The sequence below is a fragment of the Candoia aspera genome, chromosome 5 (genome assembly GCF_035149785.1).
Source record: "Candoia aspera isolate rCanAsp1 chromosome 5, rCanAsp1.hap2, whole genome shotgun sequence".
Classification (NCBI taxonomy): Eukaryota; Metazoa; Chordata; class Lepidosauria; order Squamata; family Boidae; genus Candoia; species Candoia aspera.
Window position 1 is genome coordinate 15,948,709 of NC_086157.1, and position 16,076 is coordinate 15,964,784.

The window sequence follows — 16,076 nt, forward strand, 5'->3', positions numbered from 1 at the left end:
CCATTAGACTAAATGAATTCGCATGTCCTCTAAACGTGGCCGCCTCCTTAGATCCTGAACGCTGGCTTTATGTCAGCAGCTGGAAGGAGAGCTTCCTGGGCCCAAGGCGTTTGGAATACCATTCCTGCTTGCTCGTTGAGACGTTCAGTTGCTTAGGTTCCCGCAACATCTTTAATCCGGCCAGAGGACAACCTGACAATGCTTTTATGGAATCCGGTCCTCTTGGTTGGCTTCAAGTTTGATTTGCTTTCTCCTGGCACTGTGCAAAGGTCCCTGACTAAGAAATCGGTCTTACTACTGCGACGTTGGACCACAGCACCCATCGCTTGCAGGCTCGCGGGCGCCGCGTTGCAGACGTGACAGGCCCCGGAGCAGGCGCCAATGAGCCTCCCGGCTCCCCGGGCAGAGCGCGCGCGAGAAGATCGCCCTCGCGGACGGAATTGACGTAAGGGGCGGAAGTGGAGCCCGGCTCGCTCCGCGGGAGAATGTCCGCGGAGGGCCTGCGGGTTGGAAGGGCTCCGCTGTCGCGGGGCTTGGCGAAGCGCGTCTTGGTGACGGGAGGCGCCGGCTTCATGTGAGTTTCTGCGGGGAGTAGAGGAGGGGCGGCGGCGGCGGCTCGTTTCGTGTTTGGTTTTCTTAGCTTCCGGGAAATGGGCAACTCTAAAGAATGCGCTGTCCGAACATCCCGACGCGAGTCATTCGGTAGCTAAAGAAAAACTGAGAAAAAGTAGCCACTTAAGGTGTGTTTGAGTGGGAAGGACAGCTGTGAGGGTTTTTTTTTTTTTAAATTGAAGCTCGAAACAGTAATTATAAAAATAAGACTAAACATTGAAAACGAGCTATGCAAAAACAAAATAAATGTATGATTTGGGACTATATAAAAATGTGTTTATGTTCTTAGAGAGAAAAATTTAAATATACCTGTGCAATATTTATATCCCAAAACACCATAAATAGAGGTAGAACTACTTCCTCCATGTAAGGAAACGGAACGGTAGCATCTGCTTTTGAATTCCTAAAGTAGGTACACAGTAAGTTGCTTAACAGTTCTGTCTGAACCATGTACAAGTAAAAATAAGCTAAATTACTCAGTTCAGGTTAGAGCTTCAGTAGGAGGTCTTGTTTCTCTCTCTCTCTCTCTCTCTCTCTCTCTCACACACACACACACACACACACACACACACGCGATAACAAGTTAGCTGCTGTCCCAGACTTCTTTCCTTTCCATTGGCCATAACCAAATGCTTTTTCTTGGAAAAGTTTTTCTATTTGATTCAGTAATATTCTCATCCATACTGTGCATTTGAAACCCAGAGAGGAAGTTCACCTGGTGAAGGCTGCTTCTGTGCTCTCAAGTCTCTCTGTATTCTGCCTTTAAAAAAAGAAAGCCTCTTCCTATACATTTCCTCACTCCAAATCTCAATTTCTTTTGTATTAAACCTCTACCTGACAATACACTTTTCAGGCCTCATATCTGAGACTGAAAAATATTTGAATTTCTCTAATTGACCGTAACCTTGCATATTTAAAGTTTTGCTAGTTTGTTTCCCACAAAACTAGTCGTGTTAAATACATGGTTTAAAGAACATCAAAACAAATTGTATCATTATTGCAGTGTCCTGTGAGCATTTCTCAAAGTACTAAAAAAGATTCCACTCCTCTTAATTATGGCATATTTCTTAGTTTTGATTGAGAGATAATCAAATGTCTTAATTTGGGCTGAAAGAGAGAAGCAGAAATGAAAGTACACCTCCTGATCTTACTGCCAGAGCAAAAAATGAGGGAAGCTATTGAATTGCTGTACATGAACAAGATTTAGAAAAATGACTGAATTTTGGTGTGTGTTCTGCATTTGAGATATGTTCACCATCTGTGTTTTCTCTTCCAAAATTGACAGTGCTTCCCACGTGATAGCTTTGCTTGTGGAAAAGTATCCAAACTATATGATCATTAATCTGGATAAGGTAAGACGGTTGGTTTAAGTAAAATGAATATATTTGACAGGCGGGCTGTACCCTAAAAAGAGTTGTACTGTCAGGCCAATGAGATGGTGGGAGGGGAGTCTAAGGTGTTGCCCCAGGGTTCTGAGGCTGTAACCTGTTCCTAACAGTTGGTGTGCTAATAGTGTTTAAAGTGGATGAATTTACATACCCACATTTCTTTATAGCTGAGCATGCCTGTGAATTCTGAATCATAGGTGTAAATCATAGAACAAATTCTGCTACTAAATAAGAGTTTGTATTATTCAGTTTCTAAAAACATAGAAGAATGCTGAAAATCATAGCAAAACTTGTTCATTTTTCTTGATCCAATTTTGCCCAAGCACAAAGAGTGCTTATGAATGTATACCTTTACCCAGCAATTATGACAAACAATTGTGGCAGTGGGATATCAGCATTGCAACACTAATGTGAAGGGGAAGGCAGGCATGTACCTGTGACCTTGTGAAGCCACAGAGTTTCTGCAAAAGTTGGAACTCCTGGATCAAAGCATTTATTCTGAAAAAAGTCTGGTTTTTAGCAACCTCTCATGTAAAATACTTACTCTCTCTCTTTCCTTTTCTGTTTTTGTTAAGCTGGACTACTGTGCAAGCTTAACAAATCTTAAGACAGTTTCTGAGAAAGAAAACTACAAATTTGTTCAGGTAAGCTGTGTTTTTAAAATCAAATGACTAAGGTTTCACTCCTTGCAAGGTAGTGAGTTGGGTGGCATGACAAGATATAGTTGACTTGAATTAGACTCAAAGAGTGATCGTCAGTAGTTCCTCATTGTACTGGAACAAGGTGTCAAGTAGGGTGCCATACTCCCAGGCTGTCTATCTTCAGAAGATTTATTAATAACTTGAGTGAAAAGGAGGGGTTGATTGGAGAGATTGATTAATAAATTTGCAGGTAACCCAGAATTGGATGAGAAGGTTAGGACAGATATATAATACAAAACAGTTTGAGTAAATTTGAGAGTTGGGTTAAAAATAACAAAATGAAAGTGAACAGGTGAAGACAAAGTTCTTTACCTAGGACCCAAGTCAAATATACAAATGGAGGATGGAGGATACTGGCATGGTAATAGTACTTGGGGAAAAGTTTTTGGAATAGTTGATTGCAAACTAAATTTGAGTCAGCAATATGGTATGGTGGCTAAAAATGCAAATGCAAAGTTAGGCTGCTTTAACAGAAGTATAGTTTCCAAACCACGGAAAATAATTGTTCCATTTTATTCTGCTTTGGTCAGACTGCCCCTCGAGTACTGTGGCCAGTTCTGGACATTGTATTTTAAGAAGAATTCCAAGTAACTGAAAACATTTCAGGGAATTTTGATGACTATGATCAGGGATGTGGAAATCAAGTCCTATGATTGAAGTTCTGATTATATTTAGTTTTGATTGGGGGGGTAGCAGAAGAGAACAGTGCTAATCCTAATTTAGATTCCTGTACTAAGCAAGTTGGAATTGGTGTAAAATCCCCCCATCCAGCTCTCTGATTCTACTATGCAGTTGTTACAAGATGAAAACTGAGATGAAAGCCTACAATTTTCCATAACATTATATACCAATTATATATCAAATGCTTACCATTGGGAAAAAAAACTTGCTGTTTCATACTCATTTTATATTTTCCTTTTTCTTTATTAGGGAGACATCTGTGAACCCAATTTCATAAAAGAATTATTTGAGACTGAGAAAATTGATATAGTGTTACATTTTGCAGCTCAAACGCATGTAGGTGAGCATGGCATATCCCTGTAATTGTCACCATCTTGCAGGATTGATAAAACATTATTGAATAGCTTCCAGGTTTCACGGAAGGGACAGAGGCAATGTTTCATGTAATAGGCTGCATATTTTGATGTGGCTGGTGGTGGAGACTTAAATATTGCAGTTTGCCAGCTGGTGAACCGTAACACTGCTACTGTATAGATTAAATGAAGCAATTTGTAGACATTCTGTTTAGTACATTTATTCTTTAATGTTTTATTTGGTATGAGCTTATATCTAAGTGCAGCACAAGAATTATTTTTGCTGAGTTTTTCTTGTGTTGCTGCTATGTTTACAAGAATGTTTGAAAAATCTTACCTTTTAATGAAGGTCTTCAGTTCTTATGGTTGCAGAAAGGAAATTGAATATGTACAGATTCATAAAAGGTCCATAGCCATTATGAGACTTGTGTTCTCATTCCAGTTTCTAAGATTAGTATGCTTAATTATGCATTTGATTCTGGCCTTTAAAAATAATTTTAAACATTGTACGTTTTCCCCATTTGTATGGTACTAAGTATGATAATCAATTTTAGAATATCTAGCTATTCAGTCTAAAATGCTATGTGTTTATTTAAAATATTCATTTCTGGCTTTTTAATTTTTAAAAAACAGGCAATCTCTCCTAAACATAAACATAAAACATTACTTAAAATGCAATAACATTACTGTGCATAAGCTCCACTTATTTAATATCTAGACTTTCAGCGTTCTCTCAATATATTAGCATTAGCAAGGATTTCTTTGCCCAAAGTGGGGAGGTTTATGAGGACAGCTCTTCCCCTCTGTTCACAAAGACAAAGAACTTCCCTGAGCTGCGGTCCGTGCTCCATGCTCCCACGGACTATCAAGTTACAGCCTTAACATTTTAGAAGCATTTTGTTGTGTGATGTTTGGGGGATAAAGAATGTATTTTTCTATCAGAGCATTCTGTTAAGGATTGTAATTGTTTTCAGTTGTCAAAGTGACACCCTCTCTGTTCTTTTTGACTGAAAATTCAGATCTTTCATTTTGGCACAAACTTGAGTTCAACTATGTTAATGTTTATGGAACGTACGTTCTGCTTCGGGCTGCTTATAAGGCTGATGTGGAAAAGTTTGTGTATGTCAGTACTGATGAAGTTTATGGAGGAAGTTGTGATAAGGTGAGCTGGATATTATCGACTGAAGTCTCTTGCTTGGCTTTCTGTGGATCTGGATGATTTAACAGCTGCAAACTCTTATACAGTCAGTTGAAAGGAAACACACCCAGATGGGAGCGAAGTCAGGACTTTCAGCTGTAATTCAAGGGGTTTGACAAAAGTGGGGCACTAACCATTCAAGCCAGTGTTTCCTTTCAACTTCAGTGTGGTGGTGTACAGAGGCCAAATGCCAAAACAGTTACCCTTTTTCCAATATTTTTGGTCCTGACTGCACAGAGATTATAGCTGATATTTCAATATCTTAAATCCTTATGCTGTTTCCTGTTAAAAGAAGGCATTGAAGATGCCCATTTCTGCATACTTGAGGAACTTTTCCTGATGGTAGTTTGATGTACAAGTAAGCAGAACAAATTATGACTACAGTATACAGTATATTTTCCAGCTGGATGCTTAATAATTGTTTCTTGTACTAATTGTTGTACAGTTGTTTCTTGTACTAATTAACAAAAGCCATTTGTAATCCGCTGCTCGATCTGTGTGAAAATTTACTTCATTTAAAGCTTTTGCTGCAGGAATTTGATGAATCCTCACCCAAACAACCAACAAATCCTTATGCAATATCTAAGGCAGCTGCTGAACGCTTTGTCCAGTCTTACTGGGAAAGATATCAGGTGAGCAGAAAAGACATTGGAGGTTGTAAATGCTTCTATCAGTTATCTGTTGATTTCCAATAACAGATGTGAATGAACAAAAAAGGGGCCCTAAAGCTAGTGATTTGTCCTCCTAGAGCTGGGGAGGGCAACTTGGAGGCCATACTTAATTGGAGGAGATTGAGGCCCACCATATGCCATGGTAAGGTTGTGCCTTTAGTTTAGCGGGGGGAAAGAACTGGGTATTTTAAAACTATATGAAAGTTATTTTAATAACTTTCACACTATAGTTTTCTACTATTCTTTGCTCCAAATGGGGAGGAATCTTGCCACTAATTTTTAGCAACTTGTTCGGAAGCAGATTTGGACATTATGTGTGGCTTAGGGAGCCCAGATTGCTCACCCCTGTTTTTAGAAGCCAGCTTGTTCCTTGGGCTTTCATCTTGAAAGTTAAGTTCAGTGGGTCAAGTCAGATCCTTCTGCTAAATGTGCCATTTTGATCTTAGCCTTTCTGCCTTAGCAATGTGTATCTTTTTGTTGTTGTTCTATTGGGAAAAAGTAACGGGTAAAGTTAGGCATTACATGAGTGCACTTGGATATCAGTCCTTAGCAGTAGAATCTGAAGAAGCAAAAAACTGTAGTGGGATTGCTGCTGTTGTGGCAATAGAAATTATGCCATCAGAAATGGGTTTAACTGGATATCATTCATGTTAGGTCATTAATAGCAATTTTGACTGGGTTCATTTTAATACAGTTGTCATGTATACGTTAAAGTTTCCAGTGGTTATCACACGGAGCAGCAATGTCTATGGACCCCATCAGTTTCCAGAAAAAGTAAGTTAAATGAAGGCCATTCTACTTTTTAGTTTCTTAAACTTTCATAATTTATCATGAACAGACATAAATATCTGTTCCATGAGGAAGTAACAAACTTCATACCCTTTTTAGGACAATTCATGATATGACCAGATATAATAAACAGACTTGTACAAACCCCATTGTATGGAATTGTGCATTAAGTTCATTGTAGACTAAGTACAGTCTAAATTGTACTATCTTATTTTACATCCAACTTGAAGTTTTGAGATTTCTGGTGGGTAGGAGTTTTTTTGTAACTTGGTTGAAGGGTCTCCAATTACTACAGTTACTATTCTGGTCACATCCTACTCCAATTACTACTTATTCCAATTACTGGGATAAGACTTCCAATTATTTTGGAGTAGGATGTGACCAGAGACTGTTGGCCATCTTTGGGCTAGAAAGTGATAATACTTAACTTTTGTGAATCTCTCTGTCACTGATAATTTTTATTTTTATTTCATCAAATTTTACCACTGCCCATCTCCCCCCAGAGGAGCGGATTGCCTGCAAAAGGATTAGTTTTAGTTTTATCTCCAGTCGTAGCCCAATTATATAACAGCTCTGTGTCTGGCCTGTATTTTGAGGAGTTTTAATATAAAGAATGAACAGCATGAATGTTGTAATCTAGCTCAAGTTTCTAGTATGTGAAAATGGGCTTTGCTGCTTTAAGAATTCCAGCTGGATAGGAAGCGCCCTGTACAGTTTATTTTATTTATCATATTTCTTCACCGCCCATCTCGTGTTGCTGTACATGCAGTTCCTCTCTGCCCTCCTGCAGCACCTGTGATGTGTGCCTGTTACTTGCCACCACTTTCCCTTTTAATCATCTGCCTTGGAGTTGAAGCAAGGCTTGAGTTTAGTCCCCCCTCCTCCGCAATTACTGGATGCACAACTCCATGCAATCCTTTTGATGGAAGGTAGGAATTTTTATGTATGTTGCTAGTAGTAGTGAGAACATACCTCAGCAATGAAGCTGCATCATTCTGTTTTAAAGTAGCATGACTGTTAACAACTGTTCATTTTGTCTTTTATATTTCCTAGGTTATTCCTAAGTTCATTTCTCTCTTGCAGCAGAATAGAAAATGGTATGTGTTAAATTCATGGACATTTAAAAACAACAACCGTGTTTCTAAGAAAACAAACCATGTTACACTCTGAAAACTGAAAATATGGCTAAAAATTGGTTATACCTATAAAATTAGTTCCCATCTTAGAGACCCCCATGAAGCCTAGAGCTATTTTTGTGTGCATATTGCTTTTGATCTAATGGGAATTTGTTTGTTTAATATCTTGTTCCACCAGCAGAGGTCATAGGATTTGTGCTAGTTCACATTCATTATTTTTTGCTTTTCACTAATCTAAAACCTTGGTTGAGGGAGCTGTATGCCTGTATGTACGTAAATCTTTCTCTCTCCCACTATCCCCCGCCCCCAGCAATTTGCAGTTTATGAATGATATTACATGTGTCATCTGTAATTTTGTTGTTGATAAAAATGGAAGATAAATTATCATTTGCTTTGCACTTTGCTCTTCTTTTTTGCACAGTTTACCCAGCAAAGACAACCAGTTTGAATAATAAAATGAAAGTTTTAGAGGTTTCTTCTAACTTTTAGTGAGTGTTACTCCTTGAAAACGTGATTAGGCCATTCTGTTATTAGTGAGGGCCTTGCTTTTAATGATCCATATTAAAAATATCCACTCTTTTGTCTTTTTCTTTAGTTGCATTCATGGTTCAGGACTTCAGAAAAGAAATTTTCTTTATGCTAGTGATGTAGCGGAAGCATTTCTTACCATTCTGAAGAAGGGGCAGCCAGGTGAAATCTACAACATTGGGACTGGTTTTGCAATGTCTATTACACAGCTTGCAAAGGAATTAATCCACCTTGTGAGTAATAAGTAAACTGAAAATAGGCAGCCTAAGCAACACCAGTAAAATAGGCAAGAGGTGACTTGAGCATTTCATTGAACAGACAGATCTTGGTTTTAATTTAAACCTTGGACATTTTGAACTTCTTTTTGCTTCCATTTTTTTAACGTTTGAAATTCTGTAATGGAAAAAATAGTCACATGACAAAGCACAAGGATGGATCAATATTGTGGAGGTATAAGAGAAATCTCCTTGGCTCTTGTGTCCTTCAGACTCTTTCCTGTGATGTAGGTCTGCTCAAATCAGAAAAAAGGATCCTCAGACTTAGTCCAGGGGAGCAGATGGCTTGTCTGTTATAAGGGCTGGGTCCACTGAAATTATGCATTACTGGATTTTCTCTATTATAGTTCTGTTTTGTGACTACCATGTCCACATCACTGTATCTTCTGCTTTTAAAGTGATACAAATGGTTGAGGAGCCATGCAGAATATATGAACAAATCTTCAGTGATGGGGTTCATAGTGTTACAGCATAGTCAGAATTTTTTTTTAAATTAATGTAAGATTCATAGTCATCTCTTTCCCACTAGTTGCAGCTTTTGAGGTCAGGCAGCCATTGTGAGACTGTGCCCGCAACAGTTCCAAAATAGAAAAATGGACCATGTCTACCCTTCCATGCCTTCCCATTAGTTACTCTTTTTGCATCCGTAATTCTATAATATTTATGTTGTGCCTTATGTTTGGAATAGTCCTGCTAATGTCAATGAGATTAGTCCTGGTTGAAGTACATTAATAACGATTTCATGTAAATGCTATCCATTTATTCATTGAGAATCTTTTCAAAGAAAGTTACCCAAATCAATGCACATTGTCAAATATTTCATTGGTAATATGCATCTTTTCCTCGCTGTCAGATTAAAAATACTAGTTCAGAAGCCGAGATAGAATACTGGATGGACTATGTTAAAGACAGGTAAGACAATGATGTTCTCCAAGAATAGGCTTCATTTCAAGTCATTTGTTTGGAGTGCTTTCCTTTTTTACAATCATCTAAAATGTTACTGTTTGCCACAGAGTGAGAGACCTAACTGTCAATTCTGAGAGAATGTGGACAGGCCAAACCCCAAGGTTGCCTGGCCCATTCCTTTGTGGGACTGGTGGTTGTATCCAGAAGACAGCATGGAGCTTTAGTGCACTGCCTTTCCTACCCAGAGCAGAAAAAAAGGGGAGAGGCTTGTAGGGGACTTGGCAAGTTTGATCAAGATAATCCCCAGTTTTTTGTTAGTCTTCCAGGTAGAAATGGGAGGGCATTTCTGCATAACACTGAACTGGTTCCCCTCCACCTTTTCAGTTCCAGAGTTGAGAGAAAAGCTGTAGCTTGAAACATTTTTTGTCACGCAGATGAAAATTTAAACTTTCTAAAAGCTTGTACTGACAGACTAATTTTCACTAGTCATAAGTCTTAGATTTCAAAAACTAGGAAAGATTGAACCTGGGGAGGGAAAAGCTTTAAATGCATTTGTTTGTGTGGAGTAAGGAAGTATGTTTCCTTTACAATTAAAAAAAAAAGATTAAAAAAAGATTTTTTTTATCCTGCCTTTATTATTTTTATAAATAACTCAAGGCAGGGAACATACCTAATGCTCCTTCCTCCTCCTATTTTCCCCACAACAACAACCCTGTGAGGTGGGTTGGGCTGAGAGCGAGTGACTGGCCCAAGGTCACCCAGCCAGCTTTCATGCCTAAAGCGGGACTAGAACTCTGTCTCCTGGTTCCTAGCCTGGTGCCTTAACCACTAGATTAAACTGTCTAACAGTTCTGTTTCATAATTTGTTTTTTGTCATTAGCGTATTGTCTTGCCATACTGTATGTTTTTCCATTTTCATTGCTTCTCGTCTCAGTTTTGTTAATTGCCTACCTTATCTTGTTTTAAAAGATTAGCAAAATTACCATCTGCACAGGGATTCTTGAAAAGGAGTGATTTGCTATCAACAAAAATTAAGCATTGTCCGTTGACACTAAAGAATACTTAGAAATGTTTATGAAGAGTGACTCATCTTTATTGAACATAAGAGGCACTGGGTGCAGTTGGAAGATGAAGAATTAAAAATGTATGACCAATTTCAAATAGAAGGGATAATCTGTAAGGATTAGACTGCATAAAAGCTTGGAAACATCAAAGAGATAGGGAATTACTAGTGTACTTGCTTGGTTGTTAGCAAATACTGAGTGCTGATTTGGAGATAATTGCCTTTAAAGTCTCCAGTGCCATCTTCAGCAACTGTCAGCAGTTTATATGGATACTGAAACGCAAAAAAATATCTCATTGTGTGGTGTATTTCCCCCCCCTCCCCTCCCCTCCCCTCCCCTCCCCTCCCCTCCCCTCCCCTCCCCTCCCCTCCCCTCCCTTTAGCCAAAAGAGTGGAGATAGACACACTTTAAGAATAATAATATAGTCAGATGACTCAGCTGAGACTATTTGAGGCATTTCTGCTGTTAAACAATATTTTGATTTTCTAGAAAAAGCTAGCACTTAGAGCTGGAGTTAGAGAAGTCAGATTTATCCAATAAATTCATTGGATAATAGTTGTTTGAAGCAACACAATTAAATACTGCAACACAGCTGAGATCCTTGTAAAATAAATCATGTATAGCTTCTGAAATACCTTTTTCTTCTCTCTGCTTATTAAGTTACATAACATAAATGCCTCTGTGCTTTTTAGCTTCATGTTAAGTAAGTGGTGGTGCGGATGAGTAAAATGAACTTGCACTTAGAGTACAAGTATGCATGTGATGTGGGTAATGTGGGGCCACCTGTGTTAAATTATTTATCCTGAAACTGATGCCTTAGGGATTAGTTTATCTGAGGATATTTTGAGCATTCCATGTGCTTGTTAAAGTAGACATGACAAGCGACTTCAAATATCCTTTTCTGGATTTGTTACATTTTCTGCAAAATGTTCTGAAATATAGCAACGAAGATGGGATTGCTAAAATCCCTGCTAAAATCTGATGCTCTGAATTGATTTACATCTGGTTTGGTATGTTTAAATTATGTCTGCCTTTTTGTTTTAATGTACTGTACATATTCCATCTCTGTTCAGTAAAGATGGAATAGGTTATGCAAAGTAAAATCCAAAGTATATTTGATCTAAATGTATTAAAATATATACACAGTCTCTTTTTTCCTAGGGACAGTAATCTAGAACTGTACAATTTGATTGCCTACATTATGTTGCTTATTTATTTTAAGGTTGTCTTTAGAGAAAGTGAGAGTCAGTTTGGTGCAGTGGTTAAGGCACCAGGCTAGAAACTGGGAAACTGTGAGTTCTAGTCCAGCCTTAAGCATGAAGCCAGCTGGGTGACCTTGGGCCAGTCACTCCCTCCCAGCTCTAGGAAGAAGGCAATAGCAAACCACTTCCAAAAATGTTGCCAAGAAAACTGCAGGGACTTGTCTAGGCATCGCCATGAGTCAACACTGACTTGAAGGCACAAATTTCCTTTTTTTTTTTTTTTAAAGAAATGGTCACATTTCACATTGGACATTTCTGCGTAACTGAATTATTACTTTCTCCAGTGCTGCTACTCCTATCCTGTGGCTGTAGCTACTTAATTTGATATTTTAAATTATTTCAGTGGTATGACTGATTAGTGTGGATTAATGTTCAACTTAGTTCTACTTAAATGTGCATATTTTAGTAGCAGAAGGAAGGGTCTGTTTCAACTTAAGGATTGATCCAAAGGAAGGTGCCTTTGTGATAATGGATAGAAATGCTGCTGGAAATAAGATGTTTCTATTGAAAGACTCTTTTTGTTTTTTTAAGACCTACAAATGACATGGGATATCCAATGAATTCTGGAAAAATGTATAGCTTGGGCTGGAAGCCTAAGGTGTCTTGGAAGGAAGGAATCAAGAAAACAAGTATGTTATCTGTACATTGGAATGGGGTAGAATGGAAATGAACAGCCATTATAAGCTAATTTGGAAAATAAAGTTTGCACAGTTCACCCATTAATTTGTCACAGAATTGGACAGTTAAAGTTGCTGTTTCTACAGCGAGGAACTTAAACTTGCTTTTGAGTTTTATGAGCTTAGTTTTATCAGCCTGAGAGTGCACAATGTATGTTGCAAGGATCCTGCTGCTGGAGGCAGGTGGAAATCTGAGCACAAATGATCTGTGTCAGAGCAGCAATTATACCTGGCAACCCGACTACTTAACCTTGGGTTTCATTTGTCCGGCTGTCAGGTCTTAGATTCACACCGAGAGCTCAATGCTCAGTTGTAAGAACAGCAGAAAGTAGCTAATTCATTTTTATATATTTTACATGCTGCATTTTTGTTTGAACAAGGTACATTTTATGTTACTGCTTGCATGATTCTGTGTGTTCAGTTTCATTGTTTAAATGATGCATTTCTGCCCTCCAAAAATTGCAGCTCTCAGGTTTAGGTTTCATTTATATATTAGGTTCCATGTATACAGTATATTAGGTTTATTATACTTAGCTCTCTGGAGAAGACCATAATGCTGGGAAAGGTGGAAGGAAAGAAGAAGAGGATGACCAGCAGCAAGGTGGATGGACTCAGCTACAGTGGTGATGAGGGCACTGAAGGACCAGGTTAGGATAGATCATCCTAGAGAAGTTCCTTTTAAGTAGTAAGAGTTGATGTTGACTTGATGGCAAATAATAATAATAATAATACCACCCATCGAAATGAGTGGTTGCTTAATTTAGAAAACACCCCTGTTGGGAAGGGGGAGTGGAAAAAAGCTATAACCCCTGGTCCACTTGTAAATTCGCTGGTCCACTTGTAAATTCCCAAATGCATCCCATTGGCCACTGTGGGACTCAGAATGATGGACTACATGGGCCGAGGACCTGATCTAGCATCAGGGTCCTTTTGATGGTCTTATTTTCTCATTCACTCAGTATTAAGGCTTATTGAGTTTGGTGGCATTTACTTCTTGGTTAGTGACATCCCTCAGATATTTTGATATTATGGATCTTGGAATTCCCAGTCATCTCACATGCTAATTATTCTTTAGCTATAAATAGGGTGGGGAAATCTTTTTCTTTCCTTCTTTCTTTCTTTCTTTCTTTCTTTCTTTCTTTCTTTCTTTCTTTCTTTCTTTCTTTCTTTTTCTTTCATCCTGTCCTGAAAACATTAATGAATGGGATCCAAAAACTCCTTTGTGTGAGTGACAGGCATCTCCATTTATGAAAGAGCCCCTCTGCCTCTTTGCAAACTTCTACAAGTCCTTGTGGAAGGCCCTTCATTCTTGAAGAATATATGCTACATAATATAGTTGACATCTTTTCCCCCTTTTGGAATATTCTGGTTCTCCAGAAAAACACGAGATTTTCAGTACCTGAAAGACAAGAAACATTTGTGGATGAGGATCCACATTTGAACGTGTGAGGTATTACCTGGGATAGGAGTAAATATATTTTATTTATTTGAACATAAGGTGGCCCATTATTTAAACTGGCCCTGACCCACCCCCCAGGAGAAACCAACAGAAAAATAATTGTAAAATCCTTGCTGTTTCCAGCTTCCACAGCTAGTCCATCTAGGCTTGCCACCTCTTAAAAACCACCCTGGAAATTGCAAAAAGGTTACATTCAACAGAGAAGCAGCCCTTTTTAGGTAGAAGCTATACTTCCAAGGCATTCTGCTTTTGGAATTAGCTGCCAGGGCAAATGCTGCAGTGATTTGTACCCGATGCTAATTCCTTTGCTTTCAACAGCTTCTGCTAAACTTTGCAGAATGCAGGATGACTCCCATCCCATTGAAATCCCATGAAATTATCTAGAAAACAAACCTTTCCTGCTCAGTAAATACTGGGCAAATACATGTGGAGTGTTTGGGATTGAAAGGGAACCAGATGCTTCCGAGCGAGCAGGGTGTGGATATTTGGGCACATGCATAGCAGCTGTTTGTAACGCCTGAAAACAGTTCCATCTTTTCCTGGGATACCAGAGCTGCTGCTGCAGCTGCAGTCTGATCCCAGGCAAAGGCATATTTTATTTATTTTTATTTATTTATCAAATTTGTCATCGCCCATTTCCTCCTGCCGGACCAGCAGCTTACCAGCAGCTGCTGAGTGGGTGCCCGTGGGCACTCCTGGTAAATCAGGTACAGCCATGGTTTTATAGCATATTTTTTTCTATCATTGGATGAGAAACTCCTTCAAACTGAAAACTGTTGGAATAGTTCTTAATATACAGAGAGCCCTTGTAGGTTGTAAGTAGATTGTTAGTGATTAGTAAGTAGGTTGTTAATTACAGTGAAGATTGTAAGTAGGTTGTTAGCAACTAGATTCATTAAATTTTTTAATAAAAACTTGCATGGATTTGCCTTAGAAGAGTGTTTATGCTATAAACTATTCCTTTTTTTAAAATCCTAGTTGAATGGTATCAAGAGAACTTCCACAACTGGAAAAATCCAGAAAAGGCTTTGGAGCCATTTCCTGTTGCTGGAGAATCTGTATGAATTTGTATGCATCAGAGCTGGAAAGAAAAAAAGAAGGAGGAAATCATCCTACCTCAAGAACACATTAAGGAAAAAAGACTTGAGTGGCTGAAGTTGAAGGCATATTGTATTCAAGAAACAAGTATCAGCCAAACTGAGAAGGAAAATAGAATGGAAGTTTTGAACTGTCAACGTAATCCTCTTTGGGGCCAAATTAATTTAATGAACACTCCAGTACTGAAGCTTTAAAATGACATTTCAAGACAATGGGATTAACTTCTTTTTCCTTAAAAGTGCACTTTAAAATAGCTCTTTTGTATCATTACAATATTGTATTATCAGTATTATTAAAATCTAGACAATATTTTATACTTAAAAGGTAGGCATACTTTTCATCCTGGTTTACCAGAGGACATGAAAAAATCTGCTTGTTTTAAAATACTGTCCTGTGGTGCTGTCTGATGATCCCAGAGCTGAACTGAAGAGATAGGATTTTCTCCACTTGCTCAACAGAAGCTATGATTTGTGGACAACAAAGTCTATTTTAACAGAATAACAAAATATATTTCAATTATATTTTATATTTGCTGTGTAAAAATCTTCTGTGTGAAATGATAAAGTATTAGATTCCTTTAAAGGTATTTAGTGCTTTAAGATTAGTGTAAAGCAGACTGATAGTTGCTTCTGAGCTGAATGTGAAGAAGTGTGAGGCCACCTCTCCTCTTTGGGTTAACATGCATTTGTCAGCCTCCTCTGGTTTCCAGCTTCCACAGGTTCAAAAGAAACATGTAGGAATAGCATCAGCCCAGTCTAACATGTAGATTGTTGTATTTTTGCTAAGAATGCTAAAACAATGCTTGCACCTCTTGGAAACCTCTTCAGCATCAGCTGTAAATCTAAGAGAACAGTTTAATCAAGTAGCAAAGGTCATATGGTTTGGCAGTTCCTTTGCTTCTGTAATGCTTAGGTAAGAAATCTGGATTAGTTTGGTATAAAGAATGTTTTGGGTGACCTTTAAGGACTTTTTCTAGATACTGTTTTAGAAATTGACTTGTGAAGACTCTTAGAAGGCAGGACAGAGCAGTTCTTGAAGCATAAATGCAGCTGTGTCCTCGATGCAGCTGCTTCTGGGCTTTCCTGTTCTCTTGGTAGATGCAGGTGCAGCCCTCCCACTGGATTGCAGAAGGGCTGTGTGTGCTGTCCTGCTTTGCTGGAGATCCCAGGGGAAGTGTATTTGATGCACAGCTACATACATAAGCCTTAAAAGCAGCTGCTTTGACACTGTTCTCCATTGTGCTTTGCAAGACAACCCTTTCTAATGCTTTGCAAAGCC

At 38.5% G+C, this 16,076-nt stretch overlaps 1 protein-coding gene across 4 annotated transcripts; it reads left to right on the top strand.

The window, feature by feature from the left end:
• The first annotated feature begins 441 nt into the window (after positions 1–441).
• On the top strand, positions 442–15,320 carry TGDS (TDP-glucose 4,6-dehydratase). Of its 4 annotated transcripts, none has more exons than XM_063304658.1 (12): positions 442–574; positions 1,898–1,964; positions 2,576–2,644; positions 3,632–3,722; positions 4,755–4,897; positions 5,455–5,565; positions 6,319–6,378; positions 7,447–7,490; positions 8,125–8,290; positions 9,186–9,244; positions 12,096–12,193; positions 14,019–14,146. In XM_063304658.1, the coding sequence occupies exons 1-12, from the start codon at positions 486–488 to the stop codon at positions 14,072–14,074; spliced, it is 1,053 nt and encodes a 350-aa protein (XP_063160728.1). In that variant the 5' UTR covers positions 442–485; the 3' UTR covers positions 14,075–14,146. The 4 variants fall into 4 exon arrangements, with proteins under 4 accessions (XP_063160728.1, XP_063160729.1, XP_063160726.1 ...); XM_063304656.1 differs by lacking the exon at positions 14,019–14,146 and adding an exon at positions 14,679–15,320 and having other exon boundaries at positions 446–574; XM_063304657.1 differs by lacking the exon at positions 14,019–14,146 and adding an exon at positions 14,679–15,320 and having other exon boundaries at positions 447–574; positions 5,467–5,565.
• The last annotated feature ends 756 nt before the right edge of the window (positions 15,321–16,076 follow it).

Excerpts from the sequence above, each read along its gene's own strand:
- TGDS (XM_063304656.1), top strand. The coding sequence starts at position 486 with ATGTCCGCGGAGGGCCTGCGGGTTGGAAGGGCTCCGCTGTCGCGGGGC. Across the intron at positions 3,723-4,754 it reads TGCAGCTCAAACGCATGTAG|ATCTTTCATTTTGGCACAAA; the intron begins GTGAGCATGGCA and ends CTGAAAATTCAG. Across the intron at positions 5,566-6,318 it reads CTTACTGGGAAAGATATCAG|TTTCCAGTGGTTATCACACG; the intron begins GTGAGCAGAAAA and ends TATACGTTAAAG.